The sequence below is a fragment of the Canis lupus genome, chromosome 20 (assembly GCF_048164855.1).
Source record: "Canis lupus baileyi chromosome 20, mCanLup2.hap1, whole genome shotgun sequence".
Classification (NCBI taxonomy): Eukaryota; Metazoa; Chordata; class Mammalia; order Carnivora; family Canidae; genus Canis; species Canis lupus.
Genome location: NC_132857.1, coordinates 58,692,888 through 58,717,457, shown reverse-complemented (window position 1 = coordinate 58,717,457; position 24,570 = coordinate 58,692,888). Strand labels below are relative to the sequence as shown.

General features: G+C 46.7%; 1 protein-coding gene across 12 annotated transcripts in view; it reads right to left on the bottom strand.

Moving 5' to 3' along the window:
* Window positions 1-24,570, bottom strand: part of FMNL2 (formin like 2) — a 261,812-nt gene that overhangs the window by 104,807 nt on the left and 132,435 nt on the right. For all 12 annotated transcript variants that reach the window (XR_012013348.1, XR_012013349.1, XM_072789227.1 and 9 more), the window contains exon 2: window positions 13,816-13,899. Coding sequence is in view for 10 of the 12 variants with exons in the window: in XM_072789227.1 (XP_072645328.1) it covers window positions 13,816-13,899 (84 nt within the window). In the remaining 2 variants the exon portion in view is untranslated. The remainder of the gene's footprint in view (window positions 1-13,815; window positions 13,900-24,570) is intronic.

The window sequence follows — 24,570 nt, the reverse complement described above, 5'->3', positions numbered from 1 at the left end:
TTGGGCGCTCCACTCAGCCAGCAAAACATTTCTGGCCCCTTGAGTCCTCTCAATCCATGTGTATAATTACATGAGAAATTACTTGAGGTTAATTTGGTGTCAGCTGGACTCACAACAAGTATGTTATAAGCATTTCCGCTCCATAAATTGTGTTTGGAGAAGCAGCTCCAAAAATCAAACACAATTTCATTCCAGTTTATCTCATACCTCAATATTCTGAGGTTACAGGAAGGAGATCATAGCAAGACAGCTGAAAACCCAGGAAATCTCTGGGAAATGAATGGCTCACAGGGGGACACACTGAGCTTCTTCCCTCTTTGGGACGGTCGCAGGGTCATTGGCTCCATTTCAGTAGCGTGTTAGCGGAGCTACCGAAATTGCTTAAACACCCTCAGGGCTGAATGCGAGGTCACCATCATTATGCCATTATTAATGTTTTATTATTCTGCTCCTGCAATAACTTTTAGATAGTGAAAATTCAAAGGACTCTGCTCTCGCGCACATAAGCTTGCTACACTTGAATGATTTTTTTTTTCTTTCTGGAAGCTGGAAATAGTCGGGCTTCCTTTCCCAAGGCTAAGTCAGCAAACTGTGGTCTCTAAATGAGCCATAATTACAACCAGTATCAGCACCACTAGTGCGTACTAATTTGCAGCATTTAGCTTGGTGCTAAATGCTCTTCAGAGCTCTGTTGACAGGAATAATCCAAGTCCTCAAGGGGTTTGTCCTCTAAAGGGATAATGCCAACACGGGTGCACGGGGGGAATAAAAGACAAAAATAGAACACCACCTTGATGTTACATATAGACAGAAATGAGTTACACAAAGAGGACATTTTAGAGAAAATGAGAAAAACTATTAGGGCTCTAGCTCCTTACAATCTAAGACGGCCAACAAGGCAAATTCAGACGAGAGTCCGATGTTGCCCAACCGGAGGGGGAGAGCACCCAGCTGTGCTCCTACTTACAGGTCCTTGTGGTTATTACTGGAGGAAAACACTTTGCTACGAAGCCCCCTGCCTCTGAACACCTTAAACCTCGCTATCAAAAATAGGTCACTACTTCCAGGAACTAACAGGAAAAACACAAAGGCTAAAAAAACACTTTTTTGACCATGTTATTATTTCATTCACCAGAACACATGATGCAAGACACCGTGTAAAAAGGCAGAAAACGAAACAAATTCATTCTTAAGCACTAAGTCTGATGTGTGAGGCACAGCAGACATCACCGTAATACAATGCTGAGGACGACAAGAGCCATATGGGATCCTCTAGAAGTTCAAAGAAAGGTAAGGCTCTTTCCAGCAGAGAAGATCAAAGAAACTTCCCTGGAGAAAGCGGTTTCTGCATTGAGTTTTAAAGGGCAAGCCGCGTGTAGATGTCCTGGGTCGGAGTGAGAGGCAGGAGACAGAGGAGTTTTCCAGATGGGAACAAGGGGACGGAGGTAGAGGAGCGTGGGGAACGTGTGCTAGCTCGGGGTTTAGCTGGGTTCCAGCTGAACGGCCAAGACTAGCAGGTAACTTGGAACAGACAACGGCAGGTGTGAAATGAGAAGCGAGTACGGACGGGAAAGGCCACGGGCGCTAAGGACACCTGAGCGGTGCGGAGGGTACGGTGGGCTCGGCGCCCCGGCCCCCTCCAGCCCCAGCTTCAAGCGCTGCCCACTTCTGTGCCAGGCTGGACTTGAGGGACCCGGCGTGTCCCAGTCACTCCGCAGCCATCGTTTCTGGGGGCCTCAAAACATTCCTCAGCTCGGAATATGAAATCACTGTCCCGGGCGGGGAGGACAGCTTTCCAAGGGTTCCATTAGAGCTCTCAGGCTGGAAATAACTTTTGGTGAGACTTGTCCAAATAATTTCCTTTATTTAGACTAGCACAAGTTTCTTCTGGTTCAACAGGTCTTTCCTAAACAAAGTATCCCCTAATTCATTCCCTAATAAATAATATTAATTGGGCTTATTTAATTCTGTTCATGGCTCATCATTTTTCCCCGATTTAAAAGTGGCTTTAATTCGTTAGAAAGGTCATGCATGGGATCCCTGGGTGGCACAGCGGTTTGGCGCCTGCCTTTGGCCCAGGGCGTGATCCTGGAGACCCGGGATCGAGCCCCACATTGGGCTCCTGGTGCATGGAGCCTGCTTCTCTCTCTGCCTATGTCTCTGCCCCCCCCCCCTTTCTGTGACTATCATAAATTAAAAAAAAAAAAAAAAGAAAGAAAGAAAAAAGGAAAAAAAAAGAAAGGTCATGCATTTATTTATTTAGTTAGTTAGTTACTGTCACGCTTTTAATAAAGTTTATTATCTCATGTCGTCCTAAGCAAAGACTGAACCGTGACTGGACCAGACAGGTAGCAGCGTTCAATAGGTAGGGTTATCACTATTGAGGAGCTAAGAACTGCATAGTGACTAAAGACTGGATTTATACTGGGAAACCTTTTATCTTCAAATATTCATTCTCTCCCTTCATGAGCCAAAGCTTTCCCATCTTTTAGCTTGGCGTTTCTTAAAATACATGCTACCGAAAAACCAGCATCTGAAGCCACTGAAGATGCTTGCTAATTTGCATTCTCCTGACTCATTTCACCGCTCAAAAATCCACATTCTCTTAAATTCCTCAAGTAGGTCCTTTCGTACACTAACACTTATTAATCACTGTTTTCAATTGCAGCTCCTACTCCGGATACCTAAATCCCTCTCCAACGTGCATGTTCTTGTCAGGCAAAAACTTTGGAACATTTTTAGTTATATTTAAAGATACAGACTTACGTTATTAAAACTATAGTTACAATCTACTATTTCATAAAACTTTTACAAAATCCCTGGAGAGCATTCTTCCTCTAAAAAAAAATGCAAGGGGTACAAACAAGCCTTATTGCTTCTTCATTTAAAAAATAAGAATATGGGCAGCCTGAGTGGCTCAGCGGTTGAGCGCCTGCCTTCAGCCCAGGGCCTGATCCTGGGGTCCTGGGATCGAGTCCCGCATCGGGCTCCCTGCGTGGAGCCTGCTTCTCCCTCTGCCTGTGTCTCTGCTTCTCTGTGTCTCTCATGAATAAATAAATAAAATTTTTTAAAAAAATAAATAATGAGAATATGAAAACCCTTCTCCCCTATAGACTACATACTCCAGAAACCTTACTTAAGGATGCCTTCTCAAACAGCATCAACATAATGAAAAGCTCCTAAGTCTCCAGGGCTAACCATGTATCATACAAACAAAGCATGGGGGAGGAAAAGAAAAATAACACGGTTCTGATCTTGATCAGGGGGAAAAAACAGCAGCAGCTGCCTTTGATGTCTTGCAGAAACCATCGAGATAAGAGTGCTAGTATTTTTCGATCACTCAAGAATATGAAAGAATGCAAACTCTATTACTTTTAAAGATATTTTTAAGATTTTTATTTAAATTTCAGTTAGCGGTGTAATATTAGTTTCGGGCGTACCATTTCGTGATTCAGCACTTCCATATGACACCCTATGCTCATCACAAGTGCCCTCCTAAGCCCCATCACCCATTTCACCCATTTCCCTCACCCACCTGCCCTCCGGGGACCAACAGTTTGTTCACTATAGTTTAAAGTCTGTTTCTTGGTTTGCCTCCCTCTTTTTCGCCCACTTCGCTCATTTGTTTTGTTTCTTAAATTCTATGTATGAGTGAAATCATATGGTATTTTTCTCTCTCTGAATTATGTTGCTTAACATCATACTCTCTAGCTCCTTCCAGGTCATTACAAATGGCAAGATTTCATTCTTTTTATGGCTGAGTAATATTTCACTTAATGTATATACACCACATCTTCTCTAAGAATGGCAAATTCTTATGTTATGGATTTCTGCCTACAGTCCTAGTAACTGGATTCTCCGAAATTTCATGTGCTCCAATTCAGTGTACAACCACGTGGCTACACAGTTACACGGTCATGAGAATCTCAAGAGGTGCTCGCTGCAGTGAATCGGTTGTAGTATTTGCAAAGGGTATAATTTATGGCAGAGAACCCTCAAAGTAGATGGCAGGCACATAAAGGGATGGAGAAGGAAGCTGTCTTCCACTCAAGGCGACACCTGCCTGATACACTCAAGGAAAGCATCCTCACGAACAGAACGTAAGGACTGAAAATTGGGAGTCGAGCCATTAGGTCTTAATCAGGTCCTTACCACCTGCTTTCATTTACGTTAGGCGTAACAAATCTGCCATCTTCATCCAAACCTCCCTGCCTCCCCACCCCCAACACACATCCCAGGTTCCTAGACACAGAAATATTCACCTTTTGAAATATAGGAACAATAACAGTGTGTGCTAACAACCTGAAAACTCTTAAAGCCAAGCTTTGGTAGACTATTGTATGGTTTATCCTTAGATCTTCCGTAATTTCAAATTTAACATCACTCGCACAGACACATTCACCCGTCGGTCATCAACCTCATGTCTTTGCATCCTCAGCTCACAAGAGTAAGACAAAAATAGTTTTAACCTGTGACCACACGGTCACCATTAGTCATTAGATCAAGCTCTCAGACAATACCTGACCAGACTGGGTTGAACAGGAGGTGGAAGAGGTTCGTTCAAAACTGGTCCCTGCTGAGGACACTTGCTGGATGTGACAGAGACACATGCATTTAGTACCCAGTATATTATAGTGCTCACTCCATGGGGTTTTAGGTGGCACTTGGGAAGTTCTATCTGAAACTATGAGCACAGCCATCGACAGCCAAGGGGTTGAAGAGAGCTAGTAAGTGGCTTTAGGGATAACCAGCAAAATGATGGTATTTCTAGAACCCACAGATGCCACTGCAAGCCACGGTCTAGTCACCGTGTGGATACAGAATAAAGGCAGTCTCCACCCCCTAACTACAGCTCTCCGTTCCTTACAAAACCTGAACCGTATTTCTAATTCACTTTTTTCCTTATCTCCCTGCACCCTCTAACACCCATGGTCTAATGAAAAATCAAATTTTCTGCTATTTCAGTGAAATCATCAAAATGCTGTTTTACTACTATAGTGGAGATAAAGACCCCACAGGGACGCCCGGGTGGCTCAGCGGCTGAGCGTCTGCCTTTGGCTCAGGTCGTGATCCCCGGGGTCCTGGGATCAAGTCCTGCGTCGGGCTCCCTGCATGGATCCTGCTTCTCCCTCTGCCTGGGTCTCTGCCTCTCTGTCTCTGTGTCTCTCATAAGTAAATAAATAAAATCTTAAAAAAAAAAAAAAAACACAGACACCTAATTTCCCCAATGACTTCAAAAAATAACTTCTTTTACAACACTTACTTGCAAGTTCATCAAGATCTGCCATGAATGCTACAGATAGTTGGGGATAACGTAGGGTCTGAAAGCTCTCTGTTAAACACTCAGTCTTTGCAGAATTTACTTTTAAGATGATGTATTATTTTTTTCAACTTCCTTTTTTAAAAGATTCAACATTGTATTTTCGGGGGGCACTATAGTCCTAGCATCTAGCACATCACTCTTCTCAGTGTGTCCTCATTGGATCATTTACCTAGCGAAGGGACTGATGAAAAGAGCCACGCTGTGACCGAGGTCATCCCGGCACTTTTTTCAAAACGACTTTTCCAAACCATTTGGGTACTTTTCAGAACACAGAAATTTTCAGAATTTTTTTAGTGTCAGCTCCACCACTTGTTGGGTAACTTCCATGAAGCTGTTTGACTTTTTGGTATGCGAAAGGTAAACACACACAGACCTCCACGGCAAAGACCAGGAGTTAAATGTTCACATGTTAAAAGAATGTGAAGTTGTATCTGTGCTCCCTAGTAGAAATTCTTGGCTAATTCACCTTCATATGTCACTTACATTATTTTCTAAAAGATGGTGTCAAAGGTCAACTTCAGTCTATCCGTGTGCATCGTCACATTGGCTAGATGATTTCTCATTTCCTATAACAGCATTCTCAAGTTCACAAAAGATGCTCATATGATAAAAATCTACTTCGCACGACACAGTGGAGGTCTGTCTAAGACAACTCAGGCGACTAAGTAATTTCAAGGGTAGGGGGTAGGAGGTGGCAGCGGAGGATCTCCAGCTCCACTTGCATTGCCAGGCAAGAACGCAGGTAACGTGATGTTCATTTTGGCAGAAGGTAACCTAGAAGCTTGAAATCCGACTGAACACTGGGCTTCTTATTTTGGCTGTTGATGCCAAACAGCACTTCAAACAGAGCGTTTCTATCAAGCTGCCAAAACCGGGTTTAAAGTTTAAAAAGGAGTAGCTCACCCCGTCTTTAGTCTACCTTCCCATATTGTGCCCCCGGGGATGGTCAGCACCTTTCCTCCCACTACAAAAATCCTAGGACCAAGAGAACCTCTGGTAGTGGAACAAAATAACCCCCCTTCTAGGTCCAGATTCAATTTTCCACAACCCCAGAGATACGAAATAGGAGACAGCTCAACATGCAGGGAGCTGGCATCTGCTCCTCGGATTGCCTCTCCGGCGTTTTAGAAGCCGGGGATCGGGGACCGGCGTGCACCTTAATGGAAGGGAAACTTTGCCTTCAGGAGGGAAAATAAAAGAAACCTGCTCCCTCTTTTTTTTTTTTTTTTTAAAGATTTTATTTATTTATGAGAGAGACAGAGAGAGAGGCCGAGACCCAGGCAGAGGGAGAAGCAGGCCCCACGCAGGGAGCCCGATGTGGGACTGGATCCCAGGACCCTGGGGATCACGACCTGAGCCAAAGGCAGATGCTCAACCGCTGAGCCACCCAGGGATCCCCCACCTGGTCTCTTTTTAACAGCAACTAACCTGATACCTTTCCTCAGATTTGGAGACTTTGAGAAAAGGAAGACAGCCCTAAGGTGAGATGTTGTGTTTTAAATCGGCAAAAACATTACGTCCCACAGCCAGTTCGTGCCAGGCACCCTGCGGGGGCTCAGGACAAATAAACTGGTACCAGGGACCATTTGACTCAAATGATTTTCCAGACTCGAAGCATTGCATGAGGCACCCGTTTGGGGAAAACTAGATCCATACTCTCTCAATTTTCTCTTTGCTTTCTCTTATCTATACTATTAAGTGCTTCCTGGATGGATAAATTAATGAGTACGTAATAGAAGGAGTGATGCTAAGTCCAACCTAGACCGGCCAAGTTCTTGGACTGTCAGAAATGGCAACCGTGGCACAGACTGGCTCCCACTAAGCGTGGTTCCCCCCCGCCCCCCGCTCGTTCACCGAGGCCGCACCTCTGCGGGTCCAGCCGGTGAGGAGAGTCGGACGCAACTGCCCGCTGCCAGGCCGGGCGCAGGGACCTCCCGGGGATACCACAGGCCCGCTCGCCCCCCGGGGCCTGGAGACCACCGGAGACCACCGGAGACCACGCCGGGCCGGGCTGCGGCTGCCCGCGACAAGAGCTTCCCCCGACCACCCAGGTAGAACCAGCCGCACCCCCCCCCCCAGGCGGAGGACCGGCCGGGCCTGTTACCTAACGACAAGGTCACGTGAACCATCACACGTCTCCGCACACGCACTTGCTGGAACGACGGCCTCCCACAAAGCCACGTCTGTGCCCTCGCCCCACACACGTGCACATCACTGTACTTGGAGAAAGGGTGTCTGCAGATCCACGTCAGGGACCTTGAGGGTGATCATCCTCACCTTCCCAGGTGGACCCCAACCCAACAGGGAGAGTCCCGCTACGACACAGAAGAGCAGAAGTGGCCAAAGGGAGAAAAAAACAAGGCCCCGTAAAAGTGGAGGCGGAGGCTGGAGTCACGCAGCCACTGCCCAGGAGCTTCCAGGAGCCCCCGGGAGCTGGAGGGGAGGCCAGGCCGCCTGGGCGCCCCCGGGAGCTGGAGGGGAGGCGGGATTCTCCCCGAGAGCCCTGGGCAGGAACAAGACCCAGCTGCCATCCGACCTCGGGCTTCTGTCCTCCGGGACCCAGCAGTGCTCCCTACTGCTCTAGGCCACCAAGTTTGCGGCCGTTCCGACGGCGGCCACAGAAAACGAACACGGCGGCTGTCGTCACCCTCCCGTCACTCTAAGTGAAACTGGAGCTTAGTAGCAGAGAAGGCGTCGCGACCAAGTGATTCGATCACAGTCCTCGGTACATCTTCAATAGGGTACATTCGGGACACAAAACTGCAAAAGCCCAGGGCCCCCCAAGGCCAGCGCTCTCCCTGATGCAGGTGCGAGGACCGGGCTTGCCCCACAGGCCAAGGAGCCCACGCGGAGCCCCTCCCGCCTCGCAGCTTCGGGCCCTCGGGTCCTCGGGCGCACCTGTCGGGCAGCCAGCAGCTACGGGCCCCCCACGGAGAGCCCGTCTGGGGCCCCACGGATCCTCCAGTGCCCTCCTCCACCTCCTCCTCCTCCTGGGAGTCCTCTTCCTCCTCTTCCTCCTCCTCCTCCTCCCAGGAGCCCTCTTCCTCCTCCCCCTCCTCCTCCTCCCAGGATCCCTCCTCCTCCACCTCCATCTGTCTCCTCCTCCCCCTCCCCCTCCTCCCGGGAGCTGCCTCTCCATCTGTGTCCCCGCCCTGCACCGCCCTCTCCCCCCCACCCCTGCCCAACACACAGCCGGCTCTCCAGCCTCCACCCATGTCACGTGCCTGGGCCCCACTGCCTGCGTGTCGGGAGCATGGGCCATGGGCCATGGACCGTGGGAACACGCCCTGCCCAGGGGGGGCAACACGCCAGCTGACAGTACCAGCCAGTCACGAGCTGCATCCCCCTGTCCTTCCCAGGCTAAACCATAATGACCCATCTTGCTTGGACCCCCCCCTTTTGCTTCTTTAGAGAAAAGCATCACGTCCAACGCACCAATCGGCCCAAAGCCCATGGCATGTGGAAAAGGAGCTTCGCCATCAGCACAAATAACATTTGTGTTCACCGGTAACAAAATAAAAAGATGATTTTACCTTCATCTTGTTCAAAAAGACAGCTGATGAAAGTTTAGGAGGGGATATTTTTAAGTGAGGAGATCCGTATGGAGGGACACGTGGCCCGGAAACCTTAGGTGAGGCCACGGATGAGGCTGGTAACAGACCCCGCCACCCAGGTGCTGGGCGCTTGGTAAGGGCAGGCCACGAATCTGGCTCCAAGCAACCCGGCAGCAGCGGAGGAAAGGAGAACCACGACCGGTCCTGTGATTCCGATCGCCCACATAACAATTTTTCACTGGAACCAAACCTGAAATAACTTCACCCTAAAGCCTCCAATATTCTTGATCACATACTCCTTTTGGAATTAAATTTCTCTAATATTCCCAGTTCATTTGGTGCAGACTCCGTACTGGGCCTATCCCGGGTACCTCACGATTCCCTACCTGCACTATTTGCTTAAAAAGAAATGAAATAAGCATTTGGATTCCATATAATGTTTGGGCACAAAACAGTGGGGCAGGGGGTGTCTAACGGGTCAGGTCTCAATGACAACACACCATGGTCATTGTTCTAAGACGACACATAAGACACAAGGTTTGCCTGGTATTTTCCTGGATTGAAAATCTATGGCTATGGCTTGGGGCGCCTGGAGGCTCAGTGAGTTAAGCATCTGCCTTCAGCTCAGGTCACAACCCCCGGGGCCTGGGATCGAGCCCCACATCGGGCTCCCTGCTCAGTGGGGTCTGCTTCTCCTCTCTCTGCCCCTCCCTCCCACTTGCACTCTCTCCCATACATGCGCTCGCTCGCTCTAATAAATAAAATATTTAGAAGGAAGGAAGGCAGGAAAGAAGGAAGGAAATCTATAGCCGCGGCTTTTCCTGACAGCATCCTACAGCACGCGTTCAAACCATCAAGTATATATAGATAATAGGTGATGACACATTCAATATAATCAATTTCTTTGAATCTTTTGATGACAAGTCGATGATAAAATAATGGTCCAGTATCTAATAGCTGAGCTCCTCAGTAGCAGCAGAAGCAGCCACACTATCGATAAAGCACCTGCTCCGTGCCAAGTGTTAGTTGATGTACTTTACGTATATTCCCTGCAACCCTCAAAATAATTTTAAACTGCTGTTTTCTTTTCAAGTAGGATCCACACGCAACTTGGGGCTTTAAACTCAGCACCCTGAGATTATGAGTTGCATGTGCTACCAACTGAGCCAGCTAGCCAGGCACCTCTTTAGAAGGTTAGAGTAGCTAAGGAAAAAAATGAAGATTATGTGGCACTTTATTTTTTAATTTTATATTGTAAATTCTTGAATACACACTGAAGTTCAAAGTACACTGTGATAGACCCCAACACACTCCACCACCAAGATTCAAGGTTTTGCACGTTCTATCCCTTTTGTTTTCCTTTATGAAGTGTTTCATAGCCATATTCCAGTAATATTCCATCCCTACGTCCACACACATTGCTTTAAAAATAAAGACAGATTCTTATACAACCATAATGCCCAAATCAACCCTAACAAAGTCAAGCACTTCTTAGATTCATCCACTAATTTCTCTGGAAAATTTTTCTGGGGAAATTTCCCCAGTTACTGCTCTTCAATTCTGTTTTTAGCCTATCTCTGTTACAAAAGCGAATATATTTCTGAGCTATAATTCCTATGCCATAAAATTCACACTCTGAGAGTGGTATGCAATTTTATTCTGTTCACAAGGCTACGTAACTATCACCACTCTTTAATTCCCACCACTAAGAAATCTGGTGTCGTTTCCATCACACCTAAACAAAACTAAAAACAAAAAAACCGTGCACATTCATTAGCAGTCACTCCCCTCCCCCTCCCAGTGCACAGCAACCACTAACCTACTTTCTCTATGGATCTTTCTACTTGGGACATTTCATATAAATGGTATTTTAAAAGCAAATATATTTAGAGAAGGTATCAAGTTAAGTACCATAGACAGATACAGGTTAGGTACCAAATCCATACACGGTCCACATTCCATCACTAAACACCAATACATTATACTACCTTATGAAGAGTATCCTATGAAGGCCTTAAGCCCATGGTTTTTACCTTTCCCCTCACAAATATACACGGGGGACATGGCGTGTGTGACATACCAATGGGCTTCCCATATGTGGCAAAAAGTCCAGGTTTCTGCTGCCTAAAATTCTCAAAATGACCAACGGCTAATCACACATGGCAGGTCACCATGGGGAGAGCGCAGGCAGGCAAGGCTCAGTGCCCACGTTGCAGCTCCCGGCCTTCCTCTCGCTCTCAGGAAAGCCTATCAGACTGCGAGCCAGAGAAACAGAGACAACCCGTGTTTTTTAATTTATTTTCCGCAGCTCATTCACACACTTGAGCCCTTGGCGAGGAAGAGCGCAGCGCGTTCACATACAGCCCCCGAAGGAGCAGCTCTTCCACAATCAGACCTCCCAGGCCACCTTACCACTCAACAGCTACGCCACCTTCAGCAATGATTTTCTCCATCTGTCAAATGGGGAGCTGGACACATGTGACTGCTTTGACAGTTACACACAAAGCTCTTAAGAAAATCTACTTAGTAAATGCTGGCCACTGGCAATAATAATTATTTTTCACTCTTATTAACAAATCACGCAGGACACCCCTGAACACTGACGGAGCCCCAGCCTGGAGCTTTCAACACGTGTTGAAGTAACTGCCAGAAAGAAACAGATCGAGTGGCTAAATTCTCTATGTTGTGGCACATTAACATTTAAGGGCAATAATAAGCTGAACCTAGGATCTGAAAATCTGAAACACAATTAGCTGATTTGCTCCTCTCCCGGCCTCGAGATCCCCAGACCCACCATCTACCCTAGAGGCCATGGGTGGTCCAAGGGAAGAGTGCAGCTGTTAGAAATCTTCTCTCAGCAGTAACCTGCCATTTCTGGCTGCTAGAGAGGCAAAGACTGACAACTCAACCAAGCCAGAAAGGAGCAGAGCAGCCTGACGGCCAGTGAATCCTGCAGGTCTGCGGGAGGAGGTTCCGATCTTCTCTACAGCGCTGACAAAATAGCCACTGCCTTCCTCTGCACCTGCCACTGTCACAACCTGTCACACTAGAATTACCACCCCCACTGGACCTCCCTCATTTGCACGATTCCCTTTCTTTAATATTAACTATCCCTATCATCCTTGTTCATCATCATCGTAAAATCATTTCTCCCCACAATAATAGGCTTAGACAATACTCGTGAAAAATTAACTCTCAGGGAAGGAGAGTCTAAGTGTCAGCAGAATTTCACTCCTTTGCATCATGGTCCTATAAACAATAAGCTTCCTCTTCGGTTTCTATCTACTCTTGGTACCCAAATATAGCCTGGGAAAGAGGGGAGGACTTTTACCATCATCTCATTACTGTTTGAGTCAGGAGCTGAGGAGAAACCACACACAATGAACACTTTAGAAGCTGCCAACTGGGGATCTCTGGGTGGCGCAGCGGTTTGGAGCCTGCCTTTGGCCCAGGGTGCGATCCTGGAGACCAGGGATCGAGTCCCACATCGGGCTCCTTGCATGGAGCCTGCTTCTCCCTCTGCCTGTGTCTCTGCCTCTCTCTCTCTCTCTGTGTGACTATCATAAATAAATAAAATTAAAAAAAAAAAAAAAAAAGAAGCTGCCAACTGCGAGCATGTATTTCTTAGGGTAATAGCTCTACCTATGGGCAATAAAAAAAACCCCTCTGCTTCTCTGATACATGTTGTCCCCACAATAGAAATCCAAGAAGAGAAAGAGAAAGAGAAAGAGAAAGAGAAAGAGAAAGAAAGAAAGAAAGAAAGAAAGAAAGAAAGAAAGAAAGAAAGAAAGAAAGAAAGAAAGAAAGAAACCCAAGGCAGCGGTGTTAGGAGGAAATATAACACTCGCCAGAAATTTTCAGGGTGGTGGGAGGTGGAGACACAAGCACCCTGAAGCTCATGGCACAACATAAAAAGTTCACATACAGAGCCTGCTATCTCACAGTGACACCTCTAAGGATTCAATCAACTGGCCCAGACCAAGCCCTCCAACAAAGTGCCAAAAAAACAAAACAAAACAAAAACCATCAATTACAATACAATACTACTACATACCCTTTAAAAGAATAGGATAGAAACGTACATACTGATGAATGTACCAAGGGGCAGAATGGACTAGTGTGTACATTCAGGTATTTTAGTTTTTTTAAGACAAAAACATTTTAAAAGCTGAAAGGAAATACTTCAAGGTCTTACCAGTGGAGCTCTAAGGTGGAGAATTTGAAGAGCAGACAGAAAACAAAATGCAGATTTTCACTTTTTATTTTATATCTCTTAATCATCTGAATTATGAGTTAATGACAAAATGAAAACAACTTTAGAGTTGCTAAAATCTGAAATAATTTATCAGCTGAAGCAATGTTTCTTTATAAACAATTCACCTTCTCACATGACTATACATCAATATACAGGGATAGGAAAGCCAGCTGAACTAGAAGACTTGCACTACTCTCGCAGCAGAAACTGCTGTGGAAACAGAAAAACTGGGGCGCCTGGGTGGCTAAGCATCCGACTCCGGATTACAGCTCAGGTCATGATCTCAGGGTCATGGGATTGAGCCCCATGTCAGACTCCATGCTGGGCATGGGACCTGCCTTGGATTCTTTCTCTCCCTCTCCCTCTCCACACCCCTGGCTGCAGCCCCAATTCTCTCTCTCTCTCTCAAAACCAAACAGGTCTGAATTTGGTTTGCCTATCTGATGAGATTTCCCAGAAAACCTAATAACTAAATGCTTGAAAATAAGGGAGACAATTAAAATAATGCACAAATAAAGTAAGTCACTTCCTAGCTTTACCTCTGGTCCTGAGAAACAGGAAGGCAGAGAATTACACAACAGAAATCCATGCATTCATATCCTGGAAAAAGTCTACTATATTTAGGGAGGAAATCTGATTCTCTTCTTTCATTATTTCTTGATAAAAGCATCACTGTGTCTTACCTGATCGCAAATCAGTTCCCACTTCTTCTCATTATCATACTGCCGCAGTAACCTGGCTTTGTCAGGGGGTAGGTTCATAGCATTCTGTAAAAAGAAGAGGAAAGAGATACGTCACATCCCACAACAGGCTGCTAACGGGTAGCTCACGCGCAGACCAAAGAATACTACAGTGGTTCTTTGAGGACTTGTTTGCAATTCCTAGCATCCAGTTAAACCGAAACACCTTACAGAAGTCATATAAACATCAAATCAGTGTAATGGGACTAGAGAAGCTCTGAAGTCCTTGCTGGGACATTCATCTGCTTTGAACTATCAGATGTGCATTTCACCAAACGTAATGCGTTATTTCTTCATTTAATAGCAGGTTCCCATTCTACTTAGTAGTTGAGAGGGTATTAATTACCCCCAGTTATTTTTAAAGCACTGCAGCCTCACCAGACACACAACAGAAAACACCCCAAGAAAACCCAATGACCAGAACCTCTGATAGAAAACATCAATGTTTACTTTGATAATTTTAGGTAAAAGTGCACTTTAAAAAAATTTAAAATTAAAATTTTTTTTTTTTTAAAAACACGAAAAAAGTGCAGGTGGTTTTTGTCACCTCTGTGAGATGAAAACCACTCCTTCAGGACAGATGTTAAAATTAGCAACGACAATTCTTAGTTTAGCTATACGGTTTCTGAAGTTGGGTTTGCAGGGAGAAATTGACCATGAGCTCAAGGAAACGTCTAGACGTCGGAACTCATAAACCTCCCTCCGTCAGTACAGCACACCTTCCGTACTATTGGTCACGGATATGCGCCCAGGTGCACCCGCATGGTTTTAGTCCAATGTCCCAAATGACCAATCACATGCACTCTTTCAAGATGCTTGGCTTGGGTCTGAGGTGAGATCTTTGGCCACAGAACAGGGCAAGTGAGAGCGCCCCAGGAGTTCATATCCGTTCCCTCAGCCTCCCTAAAGTTTCCAGGCTCCAAACTGAGCTAAGGAGTCAATGTCTATTAGCTCTCATATCTCATCCACTCGCAGCAACACTCTAAATCATACTATCCCTAAATAAACACCACAGATCCTTGCCTGAGGCAATGTTTGAATAAACAAAACCCAAAGGCCTTCAGCTTTTAATGCTAGAGCCCCTAGCTCCCTGGAAGATGCGGCCTATGGAGAAGCAATTCTATGGAGAAGCAATTGAACTCACCAGTTACTGTCTCTCATCATCCAGGGAAAGGAATGTAATAGAGGCGGGGATGGGTGAGCTATTCTGACTTAATGGCAGAGAATTAACCTCTGATAATTTTGGTAGATGTAACTCAACCATTTTCCTTTAAACTCAATTTAGCATCCAGAGTAGGATGCCTAAGGAAGTGGGCGTTACAGACGACCTACTAATTTGAATCTGATCCATCTGAATCCAACAACCTGTCTTCAGAATACTAAAATTTTTAATTACCCCCAAAGCTGATAATATAAGCAGAAGAGCTTTGGACTCCAGAGTTTTCAATGATATTGAAAGGCTTCTCCCTAGAAACATCTAAAATGGGGAAAATGTTTTCGTATCACTTATCAACATAGAATATGTACTTGAAACAGAAAGAACAATAACGACTTGCATTTACTCGTAATTACAATTTTACAAGTTAAACCACCGCCTCCGGGACAAGGTAAAAGAGGACTTCTTGTCTATCTTTCTGAGGGAGACCAATGTTATTGACGGTTAAAAAACCAGTCCATCATTGCTTACTCGTGCCCAAGAGATGGATTATTTCCTCCTAAACTGATTTTGACCTCCACGTTAATGCTCTTGGGTGTGATTATGCATTAAATAAAAACAGTAAGATTATGAGGTAAGTTAAATGAGGTTTTCTGAGTCCTTATTAATCTCTTGAGATGTAAAGGGGATAAGAAAAAAGAATGCCTGAACTCTTCCAAGGTGTCAAGCACTGTACGAAGCACTTCACATAATCTCATGTAAATCTCTGTAACAAGCTCTTGAGATGTAATTTCCCTCTATTTATAGATGGGAAAGGAGACCCGGGAGAACTTGGTTAACGGGCTCAAAGTTGGACCGCTTTCCAGGAGCAGAACACAACCTTAACTTAGTCTGTTAGCCTCCCCAAAACAAACATTAAAAATGCCATTTTTTTTTTCTGGAAAGACAAAATAGCAGTAACTGACTTTCAGTGAGTACCAGACGCTCACGTAGAATTAGTTAGCATACGCCGCGACGGGAGTTAGACGCAGGCCTTGTTACTGCCTTTCCATCTAGATCAACTTTTATTTTAGCAAAACAGTCTCATTCAACAAACGTCTGAGAAGCGCCGCTCCTGTGCAAGCTCCGTACTGCACCGTACGGCGGGAGGCACAGAGACACGGGCCCCAGCCAGCATCAGATTCCGGTGGGAGCAGTTCCACATGAACTGAGCTCATGGTCTCGAACTCTGGTACCTCTTGAGAGAGATTTTCAGAGGGTAACTTTAGAATGGACAATCTGGCATGACCCTTAAGGAAAAATTAAGAGAAGCACTAAAGATGAGAAGGACTGAGCCAGGTCAAGAGTGGACAAAAGCATACCGAGGAGAGGAAATAGCGAAAAGATGCTAAGTCAGGAAACAGCCTGGCCCATCAAAGAGCCGAAAGTCGTTCACTGAAGGTGGAGAGAGAGTAAAAGAGAGAGAACAAGAGAAAGATGAGGCTGCAGAGCTGAGGTTAGGCCGTACCATGCCCAGACCCGTCGGCCGGGTAAATACCTTTATTTTGTCTGCAGGGCAACACCAGCCGTTGAAGACCATAAGCATGAAAGGACAGAGTCAAGTTGTGTTTCACAAGGACTGCCCTACGCATACGCGGAGATCTGAGTAGAGACAGCCGAAGTGGAGGCAGCGAGGCCACGGGATCAAATGAATGACGGTGGCCTGGACAAGGCCAATGGCACATCAAGTAAAGTAAGGTGGACAGATGTCAAAAATAGCAACAGAGGGGCCCCTGCGTGGCTCAGTGGTTGAGCCTCTGCCTTCGGCCCAGGGCGTGACCCCGGGGTCCCGGGATCGAGTCCCACATCAGGCTCCCTGCATGGAGCCTGCTTCTCCCTCTGCCTGCATCTCTGCCTCTCTGTGTCTCTCATGAATAAATAAATAAATAAAATCTTAAAAAAAAACACCAACAGAAATTGTTCGGTTAGATTTTAAGGGCTGAGAGAAGGCGGCACTGATTAACACTACACCTGTACGCCGACTCACTAGGCGACGGCCGTGTGCTCAGCGCAGGAGCACCCACAGGACGCGGCGCAGATCTGCTGGAGGTGGTGGGAGGGTTAAGGCGTGAGCTGGCTCTGGACGGCCTGGAGCGTGGGCAGCAGGCAGACAGCACCGTGAGGGTCTAGAAAGAGAGGCCTGCATCTCCCTGAATGAGAAGAGTCCTACCGAGTGTTTCTGAGCTTGCTGACCAGCCGCCGGCTGGAGAAGGTGCGCAGCGTGGACGCGTCAAAACTAGCGCTGCGCTTGGCAACCACGGGCCGTGCAGCCGCGGCCACCCCTTCCACTCGCGCACCCGCGGCCTCTCCTTCCACTCGCACCCGCTCAGGCTCACGCTGCAGTCCCGGGGATCCCGCGGCCCGACAGGCAGACGCTCGGCAGAGGACGGCCGAGTCCAGGCCGCCGGGCGAGCCGGGAACAGCCGCCCTTAAACCCTGTCCTGGCCGCCTCCAGAAATGCGCTCCCCTCTGTGTGACTGACAATGGGGATCGACCCCAAGTCTTCCTCGCTCCACCTCATCTACTGTGTGGTGTGTGACGCAAGGCCCTCCCCTCCTTCCCTTCTCCCACAAACACCCAGTACCTGCTGGGCTTCGCCCGGGCCTCAATACCTGCCCTCTAGGAATCGGAGAGATTCGGTCATGAAGCTGCTTCATCAACCGCAGCCACAGCCCGAGCACGGAGGATGTTGGAGTTGACACGCCTAGTGGAGGTTAACGGTTTACTCCTAGACTGCACAAGCTCCAAGCCGCAACAGAGCATCCGAGGGCATTCTTGGTCTCTTTCCTTCCTTTCAACCAGGTAAACTTTTAATAATCAGCTCAAATATCTTGTGCCTTAAGAACCTTCCCCCACTACCCCGAGCCAACACACCCTCTCGGGCTCCAACGGCACGGCACATGGCACGGCACACGTCTCTCCGTTATAGCAGCTCGCACAGCAGATCCGCTTGCCCAGCTCCATCCCCAGTGGGCTGAGAACCTCCAGGACAATTTCTTCCATTGACCCCAGAGTCAGGCACAGCGTATGGCAAATGGTAAAGCGCCACGCGGGTTGCCGAGTAAACTAATAAACCACTTGCCGAAGCCGACTAGTCCGGCAATACCACTCAGTCTGAAAATATCTTCACTGATTCAGGGCTTATGCTTCAGTGAGTAACGGAGTCTAAACACCAAAGAATGTTTTGGTTTATTATAAAACCCCAATGATAATGTCTATTAATCATCTGTAATTATCTTCCAAACAAGAATTCAAGACAGTGGAAAAAAAAAAAAAATCCAGGTCAATTCTAACAACAATTGCCTAAAAAGCAAAATGATGCTTTAGGCAGTCTTCTGCCGCACATAATAAATCACGGAACCGGAACTCCATCTTGCTTTGTTCTCGTTGCCAGCAAATTCAGATCAGTATCAAGTATAACAATTAATCTACCCCAAGTTGTAGTCATTTTTATGGTCTTTATTCTGGTTTTCTGCTTAACTCTACTATTTTATATTGTTTTTATTTTAATTTTATTTAAAAAAATTTTTTAAAGATTTATTTATTTATGATAGACACGGAGAGAGAGAGAGAGAGAGAGAGAGAGAGGCTGAGACACAGGAGGAGGGAGAAGCAGGCTCCATGCACCGGGAGCCCGACGTGGGATTCGATCCCGGGTCTCCAGGATCACGCCCTGGGCCAAAGGCAGGCGCCAAACCGCTGAGCCACCCAGGGATCCCCTTATATTGTTTTTAAATGGGCTTTCCATCTTAAAACTTTTTGAAAAAAAAAAAATCAAAGGTAAATAATAATAGAATATCCCCCTGGATACTTCAGGGAGACATTAACTATGGTTAAAAACAGTCTGTGATGGTCTATACGTCCGAAGTGATATTTATAGACTATTATACACGACATAGAGCAGAATGAAGGAACCAAATAACCCCATGTCCTAGGAATACAACTCTCTGACATCAGCTCTTATCCTAAGTTCACGGAAGCAATGAAAATTGCGGAACACCCTTCTTTCTCCCTGTTGTCCTTGGTGCGAAACCCACAGTGATACGCAGACACACAGTAGTGAAAGTGACCCTATTAAATACACCTTATGTAACCATAATACACCTTTGTTCTCTTAATCTCTAAATTAAAACTTTCAAGTATTAAGTCACCGGATTCAATAACAGAAACTCTTTTATTCCATAACCACCTGCAGAGGTAAAAAAAAAAAAAAGAAAGAAAGAAAAGACATGGACTTACAAGCAGGGTCACTTATGGGAGCAAGGAAAAACACGTCAGAAGAGAAACAGCTCGGACAATCTTTCAGGGTTCTTAACTGATAAAGGTACAGAAGTTTCATGGGAAACTCAAAAGAAGGAGCCCTTCCTTTTCTTTAATTTGCAGTAAATACACACACACACACACACACACATACACATAATATAAAATTTGTCCTTCCAGCCACATGTTTAAATGCATAGTTCAGGGATGTTAACTATATTTAGTGTTGATCTCTAGAACTCCCTCATCTTGCAATACTGAAGCTCAATCCAAGCAAGAACTCCTCACTTCCTCCTTCCCAGAGCCATTACCTTGTGCCACGAACAGGAAACGGGATGGGTTACGATAGATGATCGGGCAGCACGGCACGCGCTGCAGTTGAACGAGGCAGGATGTGGCAGGGGTTTATTAGCCGGCTCTGGAGGCGGACTAGCTGGATCCCAACCCTGGCTCTACCACTTATTACTGGTGATCGCGGGCCACACAACTTGAATCGAAAAGCAAAAGAAAATGAACAAACAGCCCAGAAGCGAAGAAGCCGGTAAATATAATTTCAAAGGGAAGGTCAGAATCAAAGCGAAAGGTCAAAAACAAGATGGTACCACTTACTTACTGATGGCCTGATACGTCTCGGGCACTTAGGCTCTCAGCCAATGTAATCTGCCTTATAATCCTGACAGGTAGGTATTATCTTCTCTATTTAACAGAGAAGAAAACTGAAGGACAAGGAGGTTAAGTAACTCTTCCCTGCATGACAGGTGACGAAGCCAGGACCCAAGCGTGGCCTTTACGAGCACCCTCCTTCCCCTGACACTTAAGTGGTAGTGTTTCTACAGCACGGCCTGCCCGAGCAGAGCAATCCAAGAATTCTACCTGAATAACCAAGACCTGATCACTAGCTGAGACGAAGATACACATTATTTAACGTATTAATATTCTCAAAATACCAGTATTTTAACACAAGTCTTCAATATCTTTGAAAATATGAACTACAGCGTCACCCCCGCCCCCCCAAGTTACTGGGCCCCCCGGAGGTAGCAGGCCTCCGCCCACTCAGCAGCACCCGGCGCGCTCCAGGAAGGCCAGGTGGAGCCGGAGATGCAGATAGGAGGTAAAGTCAGCCTTCGATGGGGCGAGGCAGATGAGCAAAGCAATGCAAAACAGACCAGGAACGTGACGCAACCCGGCCTCAGAAAAGAGGCTGTTACGTTTCGTTGTTTTGTTAGAGGAAATGCAGGGACCGGCCGCGGCTGCGTGGGAAGGGCAGGGAAGAACGGCGCGTGGTTCTGAGTCACTGGGCTTGGAGGTGGGCCCCCGGCCGTAGCCTCAGCTCTGCGCACCGGGATCTCGGGGCCGCTCCCTCACTCGCGCCAGAATGGGGGGGGGGGGGGGGACAGTGGCGGTCCTGACCAGAGGGGGACGACGGTCACGATGAGAACTCCCTGCTTCACAGAGTCCGGGCAAAGTGAAGCTGTGACGCATGGCACAACGTGCACGGAGACCCTTGGCAGGTTTGATCCTATTAGGGTCGCTCCTTCGGCGCAGGCAGTGTGGACAGGGCTGAGCACGGATGCAGGAGAAGACAGGCCATGCGACCCGGGCGCAGGGAGGGGAGAGCCGGGAGCCTGAGCCAGGCAGAGGCCAGTCCCGGATACCGGAGCACAGGCTCCAATCTACATGGCAGGGAGTGGGGCTCCTCAGCCAAAAGAACATCAGGGAAAGGCGGCCGCTGGGGTCCTCGAACGGCCCGGGATACAGGGCCTCCCCCCTGCCCAGCACCTGATGCCCACTTACAGACCAATCCCCCGAATTCACTTTAAGATTCCGCATCTCAGGGCAGGAGAGGGTGGCTGCAAACTCCACCCACACGAGCCTCCAGGTAACGACCTGACTCCTGAGCTCCAACACCTCCTGAGCTCCAACACCTCCGAGCCCAGAAGATGCGGCTCCCACCCACCCAGCCTGTCCCCTGGCCGGCCTCGGGCAGTCGGCCACACGGTCCCCACAGGGATGCTCAGTCGGGCGTCTTTCACCGTCACTTCATTTTTATTCACCACTGAGGACATTCATGTCATTCGCTGTACCCAGGAAAGCCCAGAGCAGGAGAGATCGGCCTGCCCCCGGATCCAGGTACGCCTTCAAAATAAAACCCGGTGGGAGAGCTGGCCCTTCTGGGCGACCAAGACAATGAGACTCACCTCTGACCTCCCGTTCATGATTTTAGTCATGCCCGTTTTCTTAAAGGCCTTCCTTTAGAGTCAACTAAATACAAATTACTCTTGCGCAACATTTTATGATCAAAAAGTCCAGAGCTAGAAGAGAAGCCTGTGGAGCCTGGTCCTAGTCTGTCTTCTCTAGGTGACCAAGCCGACTCAACAAACCGCAGGCCAGGCCCACATTCATGGAAGTGGTTGGTACCAATACTAGACCCAAGAACCCAGGCCAACGGGACCTAGTACTCTTTCTCCACGTCATGTGGGGCTTTGTAGTCACAAAACAACTCATTTTATTTGCAAAATTATGAATCTCGGGGCAGCCCAGGTGGCTCAGCAGTTTAGCACTGCCTTCAGCCCAGGGCATAATCCCAGAGTCCCAGGATCAGGTCCCACGTTGGGCTCCCAGCATGGAGCCTGCTTCTCCCTCTGCCTGTGTCTCTGCCTCTTTCTCACAGGATCTCTCATGAATAAATAAATAAAATATTAAAAAAAAAAAAAAAGAAAATCACAGGTTTTTATAAAAAAAAATTATGAATCTCTAGAAAGTCATATATCTGTTTTTCCAGTGAAGACCAATATAAAAAACTTCCCAAGATCACGTGTAAATTATCTACTGCTTGAAAGTAGTCACATTTTCACTGCTCTTTGCAAATGAGAATACATAACTGTTGAGTATATATACATATGTTTAGATTATTTATATATAATTGCAGGGCCCTTATCATCAATATGGATAAGGCTATGTGGGAGACCCCATCTTAATCTACCGAATGGAAGGGCGTAACTCTAGTAGTCTGGGCCAAGTTTTCCTGTAGCCCATCAACTACTCCCCAGATCACTAATTTAAGTGATTCAACACCCAAGAGATGCCAAAATCATACACCCCTCCTCTGGCCATTATGCCAACTCCTAAAATACAGATTCTAGTCCTATGCAAACTTGAAGGGAATAATGGAAAGAAATACTCATCTTCTTTCAAATATCCTATCTGATTGTCATTAGAAGCCTAATGCCTGATTCCTGGCCATATTCCCAAATTCAAATGATTCATTACCAGTTGTACACCAACTACTGTGCCGTAGCTTTGTCTGCCTGCACACACTTGCGTCCTGAGATGGGAGAGTCACACAATAGGCCACACTTAAAAACTATTTCACGGGCAGCCACTTGACAACATAAGGGCAAATGTTTTCAAGTGCTGGGCTTGCTGGCACAGACCAAAATGAATAAAAATCCAGAGAAAGGGTTCTTAGCCAGTGATAAATGTCAACTTTCCATTACATAGGACTCTTTAGAATAAAAGGATTTCGAGATCTAGAGATACTAAACCCTAATTGCAACACATCAGAGAGCCAGATTCCACCACAATCAAGCCCTAGGAATGTGATCTCTATCACCCGCCACCTGAAACAAGCCTATTTTTTTCACCTTGCCCAGTATCCCTGAAGCCCCGGCCTCATTCTCTCCCAACATTTTCCCAGTAACAGGTTTTAACTTCCCTTCTTAGATCATGAGGGTCACTGTCCCCCTCCCCCTTCCCAATTACTCTGAAAAAGACCACTGAACCTGGTTCCATATTCGTGGTAAGCCCTTTCATCAAAGGAAGAACATAATTCAAGTTTATGCTCAAACTAACATCACATCTTCTGAGACAATAAGTGAAAAATTTATGCTGCTGCCACAACAGGTGAGCTTCTAGGGCAGACTCAGTCACAGGCAGCATAATGGCTCCCAAAGATGTCATTAAGCTAATCCCAAGAACCCGTGAAGGTTTCCATATATATTAAGATGTTATCTGTCGATGGGATTGCGTTAACGTTGAGATTGCGAGCTTATCCTACACTACTTAGAGCGGCCAACGTAAACACAAGAGTCAAGAATTTAAAATGGAAAATATCTGTTGTTGCTGATGATGTAGAGAAATTGGCACCGTTGTACGTTGCTGTTGGAAATAGACCATGGTAGAGCCACCGTGGAAAACACTGGGGTAGATCTCAAAAGATTTAAACACAGAATTAGCAGCTGATCCCATAGGTATGTACACAAAAGAATCAAAGACAGATTCACCAGATACCTGTGCACCGGTATGTAGGACAGCATCACTCACAATGGCCCAAAGTAGGGACGATCCAAGTGTGCACTGACATGTCCACCGGATGGATAAACACAACCTGTTATATACATACAGCAGAATGCAATTCAGCCATAAAAAGGAACAGAGCTCCGCACATACCACAACACGGGGGAGCCCTGAAACTATGGTTGGGTGAAAGAAGCCAGTCATGCGAGGGCAAGTGTCTTATTCCACCTGTAGGAAATATCTAGAAAAGGCTAAATCAGACAAACCAAAAAACAGATTCCAGGCTACATGGCTGGGGAAACGGGGAAAGGGGATTATTGCTTAATGCGTAACAGATGTTAGAGGTGATGATGAATTATGGGAAGTAGTGGTCATGTGACACTGAATTTGCTGAACGCTACCAGAATCATTCACTTAAAAATGGTAAATTTCGAGCTCTGGCTATTATACCACAATAAGAAAAAGTAGTTCAAAAAAAAAAAAAAAAAAAAAAAAAAAAAAAAAAAAAAAACAGGGTGGATGAATAGGGCAGAAGCGAGTCAGAGGGAAGAAACCCGGGGGACACAGCGTGAGAAGTGCCTCCCCAGCCAGCGCGGGCTTTCAGGACGGAGACGGGGCCACAAGCCAAGGAGTGTGGGCAGCCTCTGGAGGCGGATCACGGCAAAGAAGTGGTTTCTCCCCAGAGCTTGTAGGAGCCCTTCCTGCTGAAGGCCGCGACTTCCACTCAGTAGCACCCGTCAGACTTGCAACCCACACAGCCGTAAGGTGATTAAAACGGAGTTGTTTCACGTGACGAAGCCCGTACGGATTTGTTACGGAAACGGCAGAAGAGTAACGCTCTGGCTGACGATGCTTTGGCTCCGCCATGCACGGCTGCCCTCTTCCCACAACACCAGATTCCAAGATTTTCTTTTTTTTCTTTTTTTTTTAATTCCAAGATTTTCACA